Genomic DNA, 21786 nt, shown 5'->3' with positions numbered 1-21786 from the left:
GCAATTTGATTATTTTGAAGAGGAACCCCGGTGTAGGATGTATGAACTAGGGAAAGTTACTTCAATTGTTGTTGTCCAATTGCAGCTAGACACAGTGACACCAACTTGTATTTGATTTTCCCCACATGACGAACATAGGGTAGAACACCCATTTGAATGAATATCGTTTTTGTCTGGTAATTTGAGACTTGGAAATTGGAGACAATTACACTTGCCAAAACGTATTTTTCGTCAGTATGTATGTGCAAATTATCTCTCGATATTTAATAATGAATTGATTTCATCACAATATTATATTATTTTAATAGTAAAATATATTCATTCTAAATTTGAAATCTTTGAAAAAATTTACTCAACTTTTGGTTCATGTATTTTCTTATTTTTATTGATTCTCGTAGACTTCCATAATTTTTTTCGTTTTAAATTAGTTAAAAAAATACATTTGAAAAGGCAATACATTTGAAAGTACATATAGAAACAAAACATGAATATATTTAAATAATGAAAGCATATTTACCCTAATAAATATTGGCATTACATACGTATTGTATAAAAAGAAATGGTGAAAACTCAAAGAAGGCACATCCCTAGAGGCTCATTGATATCACCATGTCCCTATGCTTCCCTCCACCTTCTCCTATGACACCAATAAGTAACAACACACCATTGGTGGGTCCTTTCTCTTGTGTTGTAACTTGATGTCTTGTAATCACATCAACCATGTTTTTTTGTGCTTCCTAGTCACTTCACTTTGACACATTTAATTACTCCTCTATCTAACTCACTCACTTCTCTTCTTCAATCACTTTCTTCTATTCCTTATTTCCTTTAGATTCTCTAAATACCTTTTGGTACATTATTTAGATACTTTTATAATCATATCTTTTACTTCAATATTAATATAAGGGTTTGTTTATCAGATCTCTCGAATAATTAATAAATAAATAATGACTCAAAATAAAAGAGATGATCATATTTAGTATGCACATATAAGATCGACAAAATACCAATCTCCATACCCTCTATTAGATTAACTTGTTCTTTCTAAGTGAATAAGTTCATGCCTTTTTTTTATCTTTTCCTTTTGGATACAATTAAGTTTTTGGAATAAGAGATATATCAGTTTCTTCTCAAAGTTGTATACTACATCACCAAATCTTAGCAAAAAAAAACTATTAAATTAATTGAATGCATGACATATGATTGGCCATCTTTTAATAATTTCAAATTATACCTTCCATTACTTAACAAATTAAAAAAAAACAAACAAAGAATACATATTTTAATATAATAAGCTGTTTTTGTAATAAATAACTAGTATTTAGTTTGTACATCTCACAATATAAATATTTTTTATATAATTAAAAGTTATAATAAATTAACATATTTAAATTATATAATAAAAAAATCCATAAAATACAAAATATCTTCAAATACATAAATTATATTTAAAATTTGCTATAAATAATTTAAAAACTATTAATATAAAAAGATAAAAAAAATTTATTTATGAGACAATATATATATATATATATATAATATCATCACATTATCAACATAAAACACATAACTAATTACAATTGAATCAATTTCAACGAAAATATATTAATCTTTAACTACATCTTAATGAAATAATGTAATTTTTCACACTCAACACCTTGCAAAAGACTCGTATTAAACATCTTTCACCAGATATTAATACCTGAATCATAAAAAACAATATTGAAAAAAATTAAATATCAATTTTTTATATCAGGATGATTACTTGCATTTGTTATAGAAAACAACAATACACGTACTATATGAAGTTTTACATATATGATTAGATCATTAATGAAAAATATAATATTTCCTTTTTTCAATGAGTTTCGAACTTTGGGACCACAATAACATTCAAGGTATTCTCATCACACATCTATAAAGGAAACACACTCCCAAGGAGCAACACACTAAAAAGAGTCACATCCATGAAGGAAACATATATAAGAAAGATTTTCTCGTTTGAGAAATCTCACTCAAATGTTTTTTCTACTCTTGAACGTCCATTGTTTGAGCATCCTTGTAACACTTGAACATCCTAGTAATGTTTGAGGGTCCTTGTAACACTTGAGCACTCTTATAATGCTTGAGTGATGCATTTGTTGTATCATACACAATAGGTTCAGAAGCATTAAATACATCACTTCACCAACACTTGAACGACCATGTTATCTCTTGAGTGTTAACATGTAGTTCAATAGTTTCATATATTCCAAAATCAAATGTATCATTGTCAATCCTTGATGCTTTGAGTGACCATGTTGCAACTTGAGCACCATCTATTCTACATGTGAGAATTATCTAAGTTTCTCTCGCTTAAGCTTCAAGTCACCACTTGAGTGTGTGTATGGAGAACAAAGCTTAGTAGACAACAAAGGTTAATAATTTGATCAATTAAATTTGATTTTCACCTTACTATTCCCTTATAAATATAATCTTACATTGTTAGGAATCCCTCCTTAATTTAGTGGGAGACCATGACCAATGAATATTGGCAATTTATCCATTGAGTGTATTCAATGATGGCCATTTCAAAGTCTTAGAATTATATCTCTCCTTCTTGAAAGTTGAAGATAGTATTTTCAAGGTATCTTGAAAATGTGATAAGCATTAATTATCCATTATCTCTTTATGAAGAAGTTTTCCTCTCATTCTCTATATAAAGGGAACTTGTGAGGAAAAGAAAGGCAAGCAAGAGAGAAGAGCAACATAGAGAGAAATAAGATAATAGATATCCACCATAGTGTGAGATTAGAAATTCTAATGAGATGCTAGAGAGACTTTGTATTTCATTCTTCTTGGGTGAGATTAAGAAATAAGAGAATAGATATCCACCATAGTGAGATTAGAAATCCTAGTGAGAGGCTAAAGAGACTTTGTATTCCATCCTTGTTGAATGAAATTGAGTGTTATCCTTACAGAGTAAGAGAAACAAATATTGTAATCTTACTTTCATAGTGAAGACATTTTTTGGACCAGGTTCCGTAGGTTTTTATTTATCAAGTTGAGAAGGTTTTCTCACGTTAAAAATTCTCAGTGTCATTATTATATTTTCTATTATTTGCTTATTATTTCCGCAAATACCCATTTTGTATCTACACCAAAGAGAAAGAATTAGTTCTATTTTTTCCCCAAAACATACATAATATTCATACTATTCCCTTTTGCTATTCTTAGAAATAATTTAGAGATAAACCAAAATTTAAAGAGATAAAACTATAATAAAATAAATAATAAACATTTATATTTATTTATAACCTTTCTATTCTACCCTCATTTGTATTGGTATAATTGATTAGAATATTTGTCTTAAAATTTCCTCTAAGCATATAAATATATTTACTTCTATATTATAGAATACACAACATATTATCTCCACTTTGTCAATAAAAAAATTTAATTTTTTTCTCCTATTTTTTTATAAGAACATCACACATACAAATAACTAGTAAAAAAATTATCTCAATCATTGTAAGATATGAAGTTTTGTTAAAATGAACGTTTCAAAATAAAGATTAATATTATGGATTATATACATCATATAATAACTAAACATTATGCAATTACATCTATCAATGATTTGTCACATGCCACATTGGATCAAAGTAAACAGAAAATCCAGTAAATTTGATCTGCATGTAAAAATTTAAGAAATACTGAACCTCTAATGCTTCCAACTTGCATGACAGTTAATTAAGTTTGAGTGTTAGATTTAAAAGAAGTGTGGTGTGACCACAGACATTATTCCAGAACAATAACAAACCCTAATCAACACACTAAACAGAATAGTTGTATTATATTAAAGATGTCACACATCAGTAACTATTGAAAAAGGGTGAAAGACAGCACACTGGCATTGTCGAGAGGGAAAACAATCTCGTACTAGACAGAAAAACGAGGGCATGAAGGAGGAGGAAGAGGAGCCCTGTACGAGGTGAAAGAAAGTGTAACTTTTTTAGAAGAAGCACAGGGCAGCAATAGTAACTCACACATTTCATGGTGTCATTTTCTGTGCTTGCTTTGTGTCATTTTTTGGAACAGAAACAGGAAATGGGAGAGGTGAGTGGTGAGAGAGAATAAGAGGGTCTACAAATGTAGCATTGAAAAGATAGAAAGAGATTGAAGTGAATGAGATGAGACAGATAGGATAGGATGTTTGTCCCACGTGCTGCCGTAGGAAGGTGGTTTGGCACGTGGCTTCTTTTAGTGGCGGTTGGAAGCTGATATTGATGCTGTCTGTCACCTACTCAATTCAACTCTCTTCTCTCTCTCTTCTTCACACATCTCACCATTTTTGTGCTGTGTTGTGCACTGTGTTTGCTTCACGCAAGCCCTCTTCTTCCCTTTCTTTCTCTGCTATACAACTATATTCCCTCCCTTCTTAACTTTCCTTGCTTTGCTTGCGTGGCTTTAAAGTTTCAAACTTTCAACCAAATTCAGCCCCCCACAACACACATCACCCTAATAACCTTAACAAAATACTTCTCATCAACCCTACAAACCATTCTTGCTACCCACTTGCCTCTAAACATTCATACAATATTTCAAAAAGAGAGAACTATATGATGAGGGGAAGAAGAAAAAGTAAAAAAGAAATTATCAATTTACATGAACTTGTGTTTTATATGAGTGTCTATGTACTATTACTTCATAAAACAATACAAAAGTGAGGTTTTTTTTTTTTTAATTATTTATTTTTTACAAAACTTCCCTATATTTTTTATATAACATTATTAAAAATTTATTAAATAAAATTTAATTTTATAAAAAAAATTAATTACTTGATTAAATTAGATATAATTTTAAAAAATAAAAAATTATTAATATTTAAAATAATTATTTTATATTATTAATAAGTATTTTTTAAATTTATATTTAATTAGCTATCAAATTATCAACTTTATAATATAATTGATATTTAAAATCAGTTAATTAGATATTAATATAAAAATTAGTTTATAAATTTATTAATTTTTAAAATAATATCTAATTTAATTAATACATTAACTAATTATTATTTTTTTAAAATTAATTTTTATTTAATAATTCTTTTTGCGTTATTCTTTAATGAAATTGGAGTTTTATTGTATTTGATTTCAATACAATTTTTTATTATTATAAGTTGAACTTAAACTTTAAATGAAGAGATATTAGTAACATATTTTCAAACACTTTTATTTTATTTAAATATAACAACTAGTATGTTTAAGCTAAGTAGGATTATTTCGTGCCATGAAATTCTTTTTCTGAATATTTAGTATATGATAGGAAGCAACTCTTACTTCATTTACACATACTAAACGTAGCACTTCTTTATTATCGATTAAAATTTGTTAAAAATATCAAAATTAGACGTGTTCCTTCTTGTTTAAAGACTTCAAATTTTGTTTTTTTTTGTTAAATTTGAACCGGTAAAAAGCATTGAAAAAGTGTTTGAAGAATGTTTTGTTCAACACTCTTCAAGGAAGAGTAATGCTACAAAATAGTTTAGAAATTGCGTCTTCCATTGATATATATACATTTCTCACGTCTCATTAATTAAAAACTAATTTGTAATACTACTTCTCAGAGAAATTTCATAGGATTACTGAAATCAAAGTCTTTGCTAGAAGCCAAATTAAAACTGAACCACCAAGCTAGTCCATCTCAAGTGAGTGACCCACCACCAAAAGCATTCACTCATCATTCTCTCCACATCAAATCAAAATCAAGTTAGCAAGTAACATACAAACCCCTCATCTACATCCCACACCTCATTATATAGGTCTCTTTCTTGTGCCCCACAAAAAATTTTGGTTCAACCCTGAGCAAGGAAAAGATTAGGCCAATTTCTGGCTTCAGATTAGATTTTAGAGAGAGAGAGAGAGAAGTGATGGATTATGGAGGAAAGATTGGTGGAAGTGAAAGAGGTGGGCCTTGTGGTGCCTGCAAGTTTCTGAGGAGAAAGTGTGTGAAGGGTTGCATATTTGCACCATACTTTGACTCAGACCAAGGAACTGCACATTTTGCTGCAGTGCACAAGGTGTTTGGTGCAAGCAATGCCTCTAAGTTACTCATGAGAATCCCAGCACACAAACGTCTTGATGCTGTTGTTACTCTTTGCTATGAGGCTTTAGCTAGGGCTAGAGACCCTGTTTATGGCTGTGTTGGTCACCTCTTTGCACTTCAACAACAGGTTCATCTCACTCACTTCATTTCTCCCTTTCATTTCTCTCTCCTTCACTCTACTCATCTCTTTATTCCCCTCATTTCCTTTCTAAGTGCTCATCACAATACTTTTTAAATGTAACAAAGGCAAATCCAGCAAGGGTTTAATTTTTGTATGTATCTTCATTTGGTGGTTTGGTTTTCTGCATTTCTGAGTAAAACCAGATAATGCATGTTCCTCAGCTAAAAAAATAGTCTCTTCATTTAAAAAAAAAATCATTTCTCCTAAGAGATAGAGATGGAGTATAATGAAGGAAATGGTAAAATTCAGATAACAGTGATTCAAACAAGATTACATATGTGAAGAACTTGAAAATATCAGAAGTTGGAAAGTTAAGAGAATTGTTAGACATGTATATTACACCCTCTTTACTGATCTTTCTCTATTAATCACTCTCTTCATTATTGTTACTTTTCCTTTTGTTTCTAAACCATGAATTAGTGATGAACCGAATGCTAACTAGCTTGTTCTTGAATCCTTAATTCACACTGCTGCACACTGCGTTTTAGATCAATCATTCACCACTACAATAGGCTTGATTAGAAAGAAGATGGATAGGGATTAATATTTTGACACATAAACTGCTAGTAATCATGCTAACATGCGCCTGGGTGTGAACTGGTCCTATACAGTACTTTCCAGTGTAGTCTCTTGACAAGTATCACTGTTCTGCATTCCTCGTAGGTCAAGATCTTACCATTTAGGATATTATTATAGTTTGTACATTGTACTGTTTGCTTTGACACGTTTGTTAGCTTTTGGACTATTTTTCCATGGAAGCCATACACTACTTAATTAGGACGCCCCCTACAAGTGTAGGTAGGCTTTGTGATTTCAAGGTATCCATAGATATATCCATAATCAGGTATACTATACTATTATCACTAGCTACTACTAATTAATACTTAAATACCATGTCATTACTATGGTAGTAATAATAAACAAAACCTACCCAAAAGGTCAACATTTAGCATAAAAACTTGGGCACCTGAAATCCATGTGTCTTGAAAATTAGGTTTTCAATGGACAAAACTTTGTGAAATTCATGGTAATTATTAATATTAGAATAGAATTTTTTTTTAGAGATGGGTGGTGGTGGTAGCCGCCAACTGGGTGTAGCTGACTATGGAGGCTTGTTTGGTTGCTAGCCGGAGCCACCAAGCAACAAAATTAGCAGCTCGAGAAATATTCAAATATTTTCAGTCTTGACTTTCAAACTCTTGCTACATATATACACATTTGTTTATTTGCAAATGGTGATTAATGTTCACAATCTATTAAAATTAAGTGATTAAAAATGATGAAGATGTTCCTTCACGTGAGCATATTGCAGTAGTTCCTTAATATTGATCTGTGAGGAAATTTCAGTCTAATGAAGTATTGTTTAACTATGAACAATATCTGATTTTGTACTTGAAATTTTGTGGTGTTAATAATTATAATATAATGATCACTGAATTGCAGGACCTTGTCTGGTGTATAAGAGTTTTAAAAATCCACACTGTTCATTGTATATTGTATTCAGCACGCTAATCAACTCAGTTACCATATACACTGAACTATTAATCCAAACAATGAGTTATTTTATCTACAGTATATTTTTTATCTCCTATTTGAAAATTTGTGTTTTTGAGTTGTATGAAACTTTATAAACTTATTCTACTTGATTAAAACTAAAGATGTAAAGTGGTGGATTTATTTATTAAAATACGTGCGCAGAAAGACTCTACCAGTTTCCAATGTTGGTTTGACAAGTCTATGCTATATTAAGGTTATTATTTAGTATTGATCATCTTATTAGATAAAGTTGCATAGTCTTATGCCTGATACAATAGCAACAACCCTTTTCCTTATATTGAAGAATGCATCAAGCATCATCTAATTTCTAAGATGCAATAACTTATTAGTAGAACCTCTCTACATGTTCATCCATCATAGCTGTTAAATAACATAGTTAGAAATATATAAATTGTTCTTAGTTTCAACTTTTTAGTTTTAACTCTTAATTTTAATTCCTAAATTTCGTACTAATTAACAGATGAAAAATAATAAGATAACAATTGCACGTACTACACTATATATACAATGTTTTTGTTCCAATTTCGTGGTCATTATTGGGCAGAAACACACCAATTGAATCCTCAGCTTTAATTAGGTAGAATACCATTTTCTCTGTGATTAGTTACCTCTTAACAATTAAATAATACCCCTTCTAGATTCTGCAGAGAGAAAGGAAAAGCAGTTTTGGATAAGATTGATCTTTGTCTTTTGCTGCAATTAAACAAGCATTCAAAATAAAATATTGAAGCTTAAGTTTATCTTTTAACACTGAATGAGAATATTCTTCACATGCATGTATAATTTGGAGTATGATAAATTGTATTAAAATGTCAGGCACATGACTGAGGTAAGTGGCCATAACATAACTTTATCTCTTAATTATCTATGACATTCTTTTACTACCGTCTGTTCTATGATCTGGTAGAGTACTTTTGGATCAGTTAATGTGTTAATCTCTATCTTCAGACAAATTGTTCTAATAATATGGCTGCAGAATGATTAAGTTATCATATTTTACCAAAGCATCTTACATATATAGTAATTGTCACTGTATTATGTACTCTTGTTTACTATAAATGGTCTACAATTTCACTTCCCTTTTCATGTAAAATAGAGCATAAGTAAGAAACAGTAAGTTTAGTGAAAGATGGAGTTATTTATCTCTATTTTCACAAGTTAATTGTATACCATAATCCCAATTATATTTATGGGAAAAATTTAAAAGAATACTAAGTAAAATCTGAAAAACAATTGAAGTATGAATATATATATATATATATATATATATATATATATATATATATATATATATACCAATAAAGTATAAAGTATAGCCAAGTTAGTTAGTAGATTAGGTTCTTTAAACATATAACAAGGTTCTAATCCTGATTATGAGTGTCCCTTAACTACTAGTATTTTGCTTTCTCAAAAAATTAGTAACATGGCTTTCAGCTGTAAAAACACTATTTTTATGGTAAAAGAAAAAGAAATCGAAATCGATATGATTATATGGTATGTATTATCAATCACTTTTGATGGCTACAAGCTGCCATCATGATAAGCACTTTTATTCTGTATTTAAGATGGTTGCTTTATCAATTCTTTTAAACTTGTAAACTGCACTAGCTAGAAAGATGATAAAGTCACAGATAAAAAAACATGGCATTGGTATGGTAGAAAGCACAATGATTAACTAGATCTTGATCTGGATTGTGCAGGTGATGAACTTGCAGGCTGAGTTAACCTATGTCCAAGCCCGTCTTGCCACAATGCAGCGCATGCCAATGGCAGTAGCTCCTCTTCTACACCCTCAAAGTTCTTCACCACAAACTCTTCCTTCCTCAGATCAATTGGCATCAAATGTTGACATGCAAAGTGTTCCTATTATGCACTATGATCCTCTTCAACCACATTCAGCATCATTGGAGTTAAGCAGCATCCTTTTCAATCAATCAGATCAACAAGTGGAGGATAGGGAACTCCAAGCTTTGGCTCGAGAATTTGTGACCAAATACTTGCCCGGAGTAAGATTCCAGCAATCTAACTCTCCCTAAGCATAACTTTGCTTACCATTTTCTAGTCTTCTGCTTTTGCTAATCATGTTTAGTGAAATCATAACTCTACTTTATGTGCCGAGTTTGTTGATAACTGTACTATTGTAAGAGTACTTTCAAACATGAAGAATCATGTCACAGCCAATGGCTATCTCTTTCTTTGGCTTACAAATTCTCCTCCTTTTATTGGAAATTGGACAACATTATTCATCATGCAGTGTGTACCAACTTCATATAACGTTTATCTGGTTATTCATAGATTCTGAATTCTGAAACATCTAAATGTTAAATGGTTCTAAGCCAAGTTATCATCAATGTCGAGAACAATGTTTTCGTGGCAGCATGTTTGGCGTAAAATTCGAGAACTAGAGACATCCTTGGAACATTCTTAGAAACATCCGTGCCTTGAACATGAGAACGTTCTACGATAGATAAATTAAAGAATTTTGCAATCAAGTGTTACACTGAATACATAATGTTTTTTTAATAGAAAATTCTGATAAGATTACGTCAAAAATTACGATGCAAGAATATATTATACTAGAAGAGCTTAAAAAACAATCGTTAACATTCACAAAAATGCAATTATCATCCTAGGATGACAATCATTACCTTACGAAAAAGCATGGCACCAAGTTCCACTATGTTCACGAGAATCAACTTAAAAAAAGCTGATTCTGTAAGAACATTTCCATCAACGACATATTACAAATAGTAAAAATAAATAAAACTTGCACTGATAAGTAGCCACCTATTGGAATTACCCAGAGTCTGTTGCAAATCATGAAGCAGACACATCAACCACTGACCAAACAAATAACAATAAACAAAACAAGAATGAACAGTATATTTAAAGAACAACCCACGTGACAAGTGAACCTTAAATACTCCACTCCACCCATTCTGCTGAACTGTTCAATGAATGATACTGAGGCAACAGTACTCAAAAGTTCCATGCATCTTTCTGATCATGTCCGCTGTTTATTAAACTCGATGCATCACAAACTTGGAAACAATTAGTGCACTACGTCAAAGTAAAAAAGAAAAGAAAAAGAAAATATCACCATGATTTAACAGTTGAAATCCAGTGATTTTCAGAATACGTCAATCACTATGAAAGAGATAAACTATGTCAAAATGACTAGGAGACTCTTTTCTGTGTACCACATGATGTGTATTATTTTTTTAACAGAAGTGTATGTGTATCATCAATAGTGTATCAATGATATCATTTGCATTACGACCATGGCATTATTCGAACCATTATAGCACATGTTGTTAACATAAGAACGGTTATTAAGACACATTAAAAAATAACTCTTTCATCCACCTATAAGAATAACCAATGTCACATTTGATCTGCACAAGACTACTAAGCGAAAGGCACTGGTCAAATAACTAAGTGATATGGATCACTAATTAGGATTATCATATCCCTTTATCTTGAACTTTAGTTAATTTGTTTCTTTATATTTTCCTATATTCATAAGATCTGCACATCAGAATCCCTATTATCAGATCTATTATAATTTTTTATTAGGACAATTGTGGCCTACGATTATATTAATTATGATAATTACTAAACATCATCCCACTAATTAAGGATCTCTTCATTTCTTTATTTTATCAATTGGGATAGTTCAGTATGATCCTATTAATTATGAATATCTTTGTAAGCCTTTTGTAAAGGCAGATCTGATTGAAATATGATTAACGAAAAATTACTTTTAGAAGAACTTCTTAAAAGGGACTCTGTCAAAGACAAGCCCTGCTTTTCACTTTACCAGAGTCACAAGAAGGCTCACATCTTCACGCCTTCACAATTTTCAGTAGTAAACATACACATAAGAACAAAAGACAAGAAAATACTGAACAGTGACAGAGCAAAACAACAGAATAGCCAAGGGCCAGAGATGATCGATTCCCCAATCCCAATAAAACAAAGCAAAGAGAAAAGAACCAATTTTGGTCCCAGGTCTTATTATGTTCCTACATTCATGTCAAAGTCACGGACCTTCATGACAAGAAGGATAGGTGTGTGACTGTGACTGTTTACTTCTCTCTTTTTTTCTAATAAGCATTTGCCAAATCAAAGCATGTCTGCATCTGTATGTTTCCCAGCATTCAAAGGGTGGAACAGAAGCTATTTACATCTTTTGAGGTGCACATGCATCAGCCCATGCATAATCTCTTGAATAATTCTCAATAAAAATAAATAAAAACAATATATTCCTCGACTCAATGTGATGACACCTTTGAGCATAATTATGTTACAAATAATGAAGAATATGATCCAATTTCATAAATCTTAAAAAGCATTACAAAAACAAAACATACTTCCATACTCATCTGAGATTCCAAATCCTGTTTTCTGTGTATTTAAAAATTGTATTAACACCTCCAAGCTATGAAAAGTCTATTGTTGCTTGACTTTATTTGGTGTTATGTTCTAACAGTTGAAAGTTACAGAATATTCCCGAGCCCAACTAGGCATACTCTTAGCAGATCAGATCAAAATTCTTTGTTCTCGACTAAACCTAATGAAATATTAGAACATAATTACTATTATAAAGATTGAGAAGAATCAAAAGGAATGATGAAGCCACAAATGAAGAATGTGATCAAATTTCATACAGATTACAAGTATGCAAGAGAGTGTACTATCATAGAGATTCAAGACTTCAAAATGGACCATGTCTAGCACATAATGAATGAAACACAAAGAGAAACAAGAAATAGATTCTATGGTGTGCTTTCAGCTCAAAACTGCAAGCCTGCTAACTACATAAGGAAGCATACCTAATTTCAGGTTATACCATGATCTTCTTGGTCCTTACTCCGTGCAGTGTCTGATATTTCTCCAGATCAGTAGCCTTCAGAGAGCCAATGGGAACTTATGAAAGACAGATGTAAGATTATAATTAGGCACTTAAAAAAGGCTACTACAATGAAAGAAAAAACAAAGGACATATTTATCTAACCTATATGTTTGTTACAAAACATCCATGAGCAACATATAGTTACAACTTACAGGTAAATTAATATGCACAAATACCAATTAATACAGAACAATAATCTAAGATTTTGATCATAGGAATTGTGACCACGGTACAAAGAACCCTGATAGTCTTAAACTGTTTCCCCCAAACTTAAAATATATAGCCAGAAGTGACAGTTTAATCTGACAAGGAAAGATCCTATTTTAAGAGTATATATTAAGAGAAAAGTTCTGGTCAAAGTCTCTAGGAGGACCCTAACCGGAGCATTCAGACTTAGACCAGAACAAGAACTGCTAAAAAATATATTAGCCGCAGCCCAAGAACTCACTAGTTTATATAGAACATGTTCATCCACATCTTCATGTTGATACAATTGCACCCATTGGACTTCCAACAAGGTAGGCAATACAATGGTAACATTTAAATGCAGAATAGGTTCAACAATGCAATCAAAATGTGGTACACATCTTTGGGATTCTTCACTGAACTTATCTAACAATGTTGGGAATCTAATTACATTTAAAAATGGATCTTCAGGCAGGATGGTGCAACATATAGCAAAACCAAAATCTCAGAAACATTTATTGAACAAGTAGCCTAAACATTAAATGTTGAAAATTGTGCCACCCACCATTAAAATCCCAAGCTTAAATTACGGTTACTGTCTTGATTGAATGCCTCTTGACATGTAGAAGGCAGAGATCTGTTATAAATTATCAGTTAAACAAAAATTACGAGGGACGGATTCGTATGTGTGGCAAAGTTCAATCTAAAGTGTAGTATGGTACCCCTTTCACCCAACTAGAGAATATGATATCTGGTGATCAATGATATCTGCCTCTTAAATTGTTTAATTTCTTAGCCAATCCTGTATTCAAGCTTCATATATTATGGCATTTGTCACAAGAACAACCACAGTATAAGATATGGATGGGGGGGCTACAAGAATCCCTAAATATCATAATTCTGAAGTTCCAGAGAGGAGGGAAACTGGGTGTACCTGAAAACATTTGTTAAATTGTTATGGCACCAAAAACCTTCATTCTTCAATTCAGTACTAAAGAGATTGTCACGGCATGTGCCAAGAAGAAATAAACAACGAGGCTGAGCAACATATGAAGTATTGGGTTGTCTCACCCCTATGGCATAAAGTCAATAATCTTCAAATTGAAGCAGAAGCTAAATGATCATTTGCATATAAGAAACGAGAAAATATATAAAGCTAATGGCCGGGGAGTACAATACAACACATACAAGTTCAATATGGAAATAAATCAGCAGTAGTTCCTTGTAGTACATACAAATATCTCTCTAAGTTCTAAAGCAGATCACTCAAAACACTGATGTGCATTATAAGGACCAAGATTAGAAAAGGAAAAGCCGAAGGCCATGAACAAGGTTAACAGATATAGTCATATCATACTCATAACGAAGTTATGTGCAAGAAGCATACTGGTTATACTTTACAGAACCACAAGCAATAACAATAAATAATAAATACACCTAAAAGGCATGATGTGAGCGGCTTCAATCTTCTGTATACATAAATGTACAATCCCTCTTCTATTTGTTGGAATTGGAAGGGGTAAATAGTCATTAGCCAGGATGACAGAATTTGATCTCTAAGTTAGAGTAGATTAACTTGAATGTTCATGGCACTATAAAATCTCTCCATGACGGAATCCACTATCTCCACAATCAGCCCCAGTATCCAAAGCACAAGGAGAATCATACCATTTAGAATTGTCCTGATAGAAACTATCAACCTGTATACAGCCAAGACCAACTACATCCGAAACTATCCCCTCGTCGTGCCTGATCATTCTGATGGGCTTGGATAATTTACTATCCTCCTCACAATCAAGAATGCTCTTCTCATCAAAGTCACTGCACTTCAACCACTTCTCAGGCTTACAACTGTCACTCATGAGATCCTTCTCACTCCTGCAATCACTCCTCATCTGATCCCCCCACGAAACCACCTCCCCCAGCGTCCGCCCAAAACTATCCTCATCATCCTCAATCAGCTCTGTGTCCTTGCCATCACCATAAATCCTCTCATGATGGTTACTCCAGTTAGCCAGATCATTATCCCCAACCAACACATCATCCACCTTATCAGTAATCAACTCGGCTGGCTTCAACCCCATCTCCCCTATGCTCCTAACCTTATTCAAAACCTCGTACAATTCCCTGGAAACCGCCCCCAACAAATCTCTTGGCATCTTTGCAACCTTCCCCTCCAACATTCCCACCTCATTCCTCAACTCCTGCACCTGTTGCAGCACCGAAAACTGCAAATCCCCACCATCCTCCTTCCCCAACAACCCAAACCCTCCCTCCCCATCCATCTCCTCACTCACCCCATACACATTTTCCTGATCCATCAAATACCCACCACCCTTATGCCCAACAACCCTATGCATAATCCTGGCATTCCCATCCAAAGGCCCAGGCTCATGCCCAGAATGCACAGCATAAAGCTTAAAAACCGCAACACCCTCTTCCTGATACACAAAACTCTTATCCTTCTCATTGTAATTCGCAATAGGCACAATAGCCCTAATCCTAAACCCACATCCACACCTCTTGGAAGCATAAGGTTCCCTCTTCAAAACCTTAGATTTTTTAGCAGCAGGTTCACCAGCCCGATGGCAAGCATAGTCCTTTACCTCAGCCATGAAAGGCTTATACCTAATATACTTCTGCCTGATGCAAAGCACAACCTTATGCTTCGCCGCAAGCTGCTGGAGCCTTGAGGGGACTTCCCTAGCGGGGACATCGAAGCTCTCCGTGTACTCGAAGCGGCGGCGCTTACCGCGAGAGGCGGATGGCTCGGCAGAGCCGTCAGCCGCACAGCAGGCGGGGCAGGCGGCGACGCAGACGCGGATGAAGCTCTCCGGGATGCCGTAGAACTTGGCCCCGACGGTCCAGTGCTGCTTGATGCGTTCGAGGGTGTCTTTGAGGTTGAGGTGGTTGAGGTCGGTGTCAGCGTGGTGGGACATGACGATGTGCTGCCATTGTTCCACGTGGGGGACGAATTGGTGAGGGTTGTTTTTGAAACAGAGGAAGTGGGAGTTGGTGGAGGGGTCGTGGTGCGTGGTCAGTTTGTCTTGGATGCGTTTCCAGGCCGTGAGGTAGGCTGTGTCTTCGTTCCGGTCCTTCCAGACGGTGCGCCAGGAGGCCAGAACGGAGCGAGGAGTGGCGCCGCGGATGTCGGAGGGGGAGGGGAGGCGGTGGAGGAGGAGAGAGCGGAGCATGAGGGCGTGGGAGGATGGGGTGAAGGTGTAGAACTGGGAGGAGATGTGGGGGTCGGGGGAGATGAAGAGGGGTTTGGAGGGAGGAGAGGGGGAGGAGTGGGAGGAGGAGGGCGAGGAGGGGAAGAGAAGGGAGAAGGAGGAGGAGGAAGGGTCCGTGAGGGGCGGCGGCGGAGGAGACAGATCCGAAGGCTGTGGGAGGAAGAGGTCGTCTTCTTCCTCGCGCTTGTTGGAATTCATGGAACAAAACTGTGAATCAAAAGAAGCAAGAAGAAGAAAATGGGGAAAGTGAACAGTGACTTTATCTCTCTTTCTCTCTCTGCTGCTTCTGTTGCTGAGGTTTTGTGTTGTGTTCAGTTGTGTTTGATGTGTCTGACATCTGTGTCTCTTTGGTTGGGGTTTGGATTTGGGTTTGGGTTCAGGTTGGGGTTCAGGTTGGGGTTTGGGTTTGGGTTTCGGCTTGTTTTTTTCTTCTTGCTGCTTTTCTCCTTAGGATTTTTTTCTCCATATATTGTATGTGTGAAAAAAATGTGAAAAGCGGGTGTTAAAACAAGAAGGGATTTTGTGTTCAGTTTTTGTTCAATATGTTATTATTTTATCAAAAGTAAGATAATTTTATAATTAATTAGTAGGTAAAATTTTAAAATGTTATTCAAATAAATAATTTGTGTGTAAATTGACACAACTTCATTCTTGATTTCACTATTTGAGTATAATTAATTTTTAATTAGTATTATCTTGATACAATTTTAATATTAATTAAAATATAATTATATTTTAATGGTGTTAATGTAGTATAGTTTATTTATTTTGATATTTTTTTAAAATTTTAACTATTTTAATAATTAATATATAAAATTACTTTGATTAAAAAATATCACGTTTTGTTCTTATAATGGTAATTTTTTACACTGTGATAAATGTTTGTATGATGAGTATTTTATATAGTTTGTTAGGCGTAATTTAACTTGACTAATTAATAATAAATTTGATCTAATAAAAAAATAATCGAAATGAATTTTTTTTTAAATTTAGGAGATTAAATTCAAATTAAAAAGTAAGATAAAGAATAAAAATGAATTTTAACATTGGTAACATTTTTTTACAAGTTTTATCTAGGAAATTCTTCTCATTTGTGTAACAGCGGAAAAATATAAGAAGCAGAGCCACGAAATCCCCCAACAGTGCCTTTCATTTTTGTTTTTTTTTTCTCGGTCTCTCTTCTCATATTTTCTTTTCTTTTTTCTCTTTTAAATTTCTCTCTCAATCTTTATCTATTTTAGAATCTGATCGGACCACATTGTAGCTGGCGAGTTAAGGAACATTTTTACCCGATCAGATTTTTAAACAGAGTAAGTTCATTTTTACTCTAAATATCATTTGTTCTCTATTTTTACTTAGGATTTAGTCATCAATATTGGTAGGGTCAGTTGAGAAGTTTAATCCTCTCAACTTATTCTACTATATACTAAATTTTTGTTCTGTTTAGATAACTTGCATTAATATTAAGCCCGTAAATCTTGAAGCTTGTCCAGATTGTGGGGAATAAAATTCTAGAAGTTGCTTAAAAAACAAACAATTGAGGTAAGGGAAGCTAAATTTAATTTTTAATAGTACCCTAGGCTAGAAGATCTGGATGTGGAAGGGACGTGGTCCCAATATTCAATTTCTCTTTGCAGGGATGTTATTTGTTTATATATTGTGTGTTTGTTTATATATTATTTAAACTTCATAAATATTATATTTTGATAGTTTGAAAGTTAAATATTGTTTTGATGTTGGAAAAGTTCTTGAATGGTATAAATTTTTTAAATGTTATCTGGTTGAATGATATGTATTATATATGAATGATGTAAATTGTATGAAATTGATGTCATACATTTGAAAAACTCCAAGTTTGTATAGAATCTGGTAGAACTTTTATTGTAATAGTTATATGTAAATTATGGGGTGTTACAATTTGCGTCAATCTAATACTTTTTTTAGATGATGAGAGTATCTACCATCATACAATCTTAAGCAAATATGAGATAGCAAAAGTTCTTAATTTAATGGTATTATAAAGCTCCAAGGTCTTGTAACTTTTAGGTAATTTTCTCTAAATAATTATGACATTTTATTTATTATAATTATTTTGATCATGCGTTATGTGAAAGTTTTTCTTTGTTGTATAATTTAGGGATCATGTGTCTACTATCTACTTAAATTATTGAGATTTTTCATCATTTTTTTTTTATTTGCATAGAGAAATCTTTATTAAGCAACTATCAATGTAGCACTTGTTAGATTCTTACTAAATGTTAAAGTAGCTAAAAATGCCATATATTTCTCATCTTTTGTTTTGTGAATGATGTACCATCTTATATAGGCTAAATATTTTTTTTAGGCTTTTAGTCAACATCTTCAATTATTTTCAATGGATTTTTGTGGGAAGATAAGGTTTTGAAAATCTAAAGAGTTTTTGTAATCCCCACCCCCTTTTTTCTTTTCTTTTCTTTTTTTTCTCTTACCCTCTCCCTTCTCTTTTTTGTTTTTTCTCCCATACCACATCTATTCCAATATGATCACGTCATGTTGTAACTGAGGAGTTAGGGTACATTTTTACCCGATCAGATTTTCAAATAGAGTAAGTTCATTTTTATTCTAAAAATCTCTTATTCTTTGTTTTTCTCTATATTTTAGTCATCAATCTTAGTGGCCAGTTGAGAAAAGTGTTTCTCTCAATTTGATTAAGCTCATACTAAAATTTGGTAATGTTTGGATAACTTGCTTTAGGTTCCTAAATTTTGGAGTGGTTTCCCTGTTTGAGGTAGAATTTCCATTAGAATAAGGAATTTCAGGTAAGGGAAGCTAACTTTAATTTTTTTTAATAGCACCTTAAGCTAAAAGATCTGGATGTAGAGGGGGATGTGGTCCCAATATTCAATTTATCTTGCATGGATGTTATTTGATAAAATTGTTTGATTTTTATTTTGTGTGGACATGTATAATTATTAGATTTTGATAGTTTGGAATTTAAATATTGTTTTGATGTTGGAAAGGTTCTTGAATGGTAGGAATTTTTAAATGTTATTTGATTCAATGATATGTATTATATATGAATGATGAAAATTGTATGAAATTGATGTCATACATTTGGGATGATGTATGAGTTGTTATTTGATGACATTAAGTATGAAACGCCTATATTTAACAGAGATCATTTAGCTTCACTAGTGATATAAGTCATATAATATCAGGTGGTTCGATGAGGGAGTTCATACACACTAAGTCTCGTTGTAGACACTCGGTATTGGATGTTTAAACTTATCCTGATCCTTGATGTATGGATTAGATGTTAATCTCTGGTAGGGGCATACTTAACGAGTCTTCTGGAAGACGATGGATTCATGTGCAATCAGTGTTTTTGAAATGAAATCAAAGTACTATGGATTGAAATGAAATCCAATGATTGTGATTGAGAAATTGATCCATGTAATTCAGTTTGCTCTTTTGATTGAAATGTGTAATTATAAAACTTTATTTTCACTAGTTTACCCTTGTTTTTCTTGTTGTGTTTGAACTGCGATAACTGTACTATGTACACGAGCAGATAATCATACCGGTGCAAGAGAGCCTGAAAGGCTTTGGAATTTTGTTTTGAGCTATGAACGATAAATATTGTATTTATATAAGTCATAATCATGTATTAGGAATGTTTTGAAAAAACTCTAAGCTTGTATAGAAACATGTAGAACTTATATTATAATAGTTAGATATATTTTTGGGGTGTTACAATTTTTCTAGATGTAAAATAGATATATTTTTTTGTCATCGTGCTTTAGTTTAATAAATTAGTTTGTACTTGAATCAATAGTCATGCTTTAATTTATATTTTTCTTTCTTGTTATCATGTTTTTCTTAGTAATTTAAAATAAATCATGTGTCACATTTAATAGGTGTTGATGTTTTTATTAACTATTAAATTTTATTTGGATCTCTTATATATAAGAAAATTGTTGTATAGTGTTTTTTCTATTAAAAGATCAATAAGAGTAAGTTCTTTTGCACTATCAGACCTATAACACTTAACATTAGTCAATTTTAATCATTTGTAAAAAATTGTTTTATAACATTAATGTCTTTAAATTTCATTGAGCAAAAATATCCGAGTAAAACTACTACAATCGTCCAATAAGGTTAGGAAAAAAAGTTTGACATCATAAGTAGACTTATCATAAGACCTCTGAATGTTACAACGTAATATATCAAATAATGATTAAGACACATGATTAACCCAAGTGAAAGATAGTCTTATAAACGTAGCAAAAGGACAAATTTAAGAATTTTAAGTAAAAAAGTTATGTGGAAAGATCAAAGGAGACAACATGTGTAATCCTCCAATAAGATTACCATCAACCGTCTTCTTGAAGTAAAACATCTCTTGTATAAAAAAAAATTATTTTTAAAATAGGTGATTGACAATTCACTATGGGCCAATAAAGCCCTCACATACAACAAATTAAAATTGAATTGAGGTACATAAAAAACATTATAAAGTATCGATGTAGAAAAAGTTGAACTAACACCAATAATTACTACAAAAATAATATATGTGTAATATTGAAAACAACAACATTAATGCTAGCACGTGAATCAATCATCAATCTATCTTTAAGCAAAGGATTGATAAAAATAGCAAAACAAACAAAACTATTAAAAAATGACTAACGTCTAAAGTAAACATAATCATACCACTCGGAACAGTTGATCAAAGACACAATTTTTTATCTATAACATCCATCGAAGAAAACAAAAAAATATTAAAATAAATACAAAGAAATTACTTCTAATACTATATGAAATATCAAGAAAAAAAATAATTAATTGAATGAAAATATGTACCATTTATACAAAAGAGAAATTTATATACACTAACAAACAAAATCAAATAGAAAAAGAAACAAAATAAGTAATTATATAATGTTTATAATATTTAATTATATTTGATTGTAATAAAAGTTATGCCTAAAGTTATTTAAACATGAAAAAAAAAAGTGTCTACTTACACTTAAAGTCATTTATTATTGATGGAAAAATAAAACATTGTACTAACAACAAATCAAATTTTATGATTTTAAATAAAAGGTAAAACTTAATTTCTTTAAGAATTGAGTTATTGTTTTTAGAATCATCTTTTTTATAATAACAACTTTAATATTTATAGTTTAAGAGGGATTTATGACATTGATAATATTTTTTTTTCAATAATAATGCACCAAAATTAAATTATTTATTAGTTTAAAATCTTGCTAATTTTGTTTTATGACAAAACAACACCACTTGTAGGTTATTAGGTTATTGTTCAAAATTCTTATTACCGGTTGATAAAGATACGATATACTTGGATGATATATAATATGTATTTTTCTTCTAAAATGTTGTGAAAAAATATTATTCATTCTTTTATTTAATTTTTTAAGCAAGTAAGCAATGTATTTAAAGAAACTATCTTAAAAGAATTAAAGAAATAATATTGAAAATGAATTTGTTTGTTATATTTCAATTGTTGTTTTATAAAGATCGAACTCATGTGGTTATATTGGTAGATATAATATTAATGTGAGAAGTTTTAACTTATTATACATCTTAAAATAAGTATTTTGTATTTATTAATAACAATATGAATA

General features: G+C 32.0%; 2 protein-coding genes across 3 annotated transcripts; one reads left to right on the top strand and one right to left on the bottom strand.

Moving 5' to 3' along the window:
- Window positions 1-5612: 5612 nt before the first annotated feature.
- LBD19 (LOB domain-containing protein 19) lies at window positions 5613-10033 on the top strand. Its single transcript, XM_068621812.2, has 2 exons — window positions 5613-6214; window positions 9526-10033. The coding sequence occupies exons 1-2, from the start codon at window positions 5912-5914 to the stop codon at window positions 9859-9861; spliced, it is 639 nt and encodes a 212-aa protein (XP_068477913.1). The 5' UTR covers window positions 5613-5911; the 3' UTR covers window positions 9862-10033.
- Window positions 10034-10446: 413 nt separating this feature from the next.
- LOC137818401 (uncharacterized) lies at window positions 10447-16483 on the bottom strand. 2 transcript variants are annotated; one of them, XM_090296572.1, is made up of 4 exons: window positions 14595-16483; window positions 13861-13999; window positions 12661-12754; window positions 10447-10885 (listed from the first exon to the last, which is right to left on the bottom strand). In XM_090296572.1, exons 1-2 carry the CDS (start codon window positions 16355-16357, stop codon window positions 13930-13932), a joined length of 1833 nt encoding a protein of 610 aa, XP_090152698.1. In that variant the 5' UTR covers window positions 16358-16483; the 3' UTR covers window positions 10447-10885; window positions 12661-12754; window positions 13861-13929. The 2 variants fall into 2 exon arrangements, 1 of the variants encoding a protein (XP_090152698.1); XR_016516348.1 differs by lacking the exons at window positions 10447-10885; window positions 13861-13999; window positions 14595-16483 and adding an exon at window positions 12277-12398 and having other exon boundaries at window positions 12661-12799.
- Between the last annotated feature and the right edge of the window lie 5303 nt (window positions 16484-21786).

This window comes from Phaseolus vulgaris, chromosome 10 (assembly GCF_051622355.1).
Source record: "Phaseolus vulgaris cultivar YP4 chromosome 10, ASM5162235v1, whole genome shotgun sequence".
NCBI lineage: Eukaryota > Viridiplantae > Streptophyta > Magnoliopsida > Fabales > Fabaceae > Phaseolus > Phaseolus vulgaris.
The sequence above is the reverse complement of the archived record's forward strand: the minus strand, read 5'-3'. Positions and strand labels throughout refer to the sequence as shown.

Coding starts and splice junctions, on each gene's coding strand:
- LBD19 (XM_068621812.2), top strand. CDS start 5,912: ATGGATTATGGAGGAAAGATTGGTGGAAGTGAAAGAGGTGGGCCTTGT. Junction 6,215..9,525: donor TCTTTGCACTTCAACAACAG/GTTCATCTCACT, acceptor TGGATTGTGCAG/GTGATGAACTTGCAGGCTGA.
- LOC137818401 (XM_090296572.1), bottom strand. CDS start 16,357: ATGAATTCCAACAAGCGCGAGGAAGAAGACGACCTCTTCCTCCCACAG. Junction 14,000..14,594: donor TATCAGGACAATTCTAAATG/GTATGATTCTCC, acceptor TTTATGCCATAG/GGGTGAGACAACCCAATACT.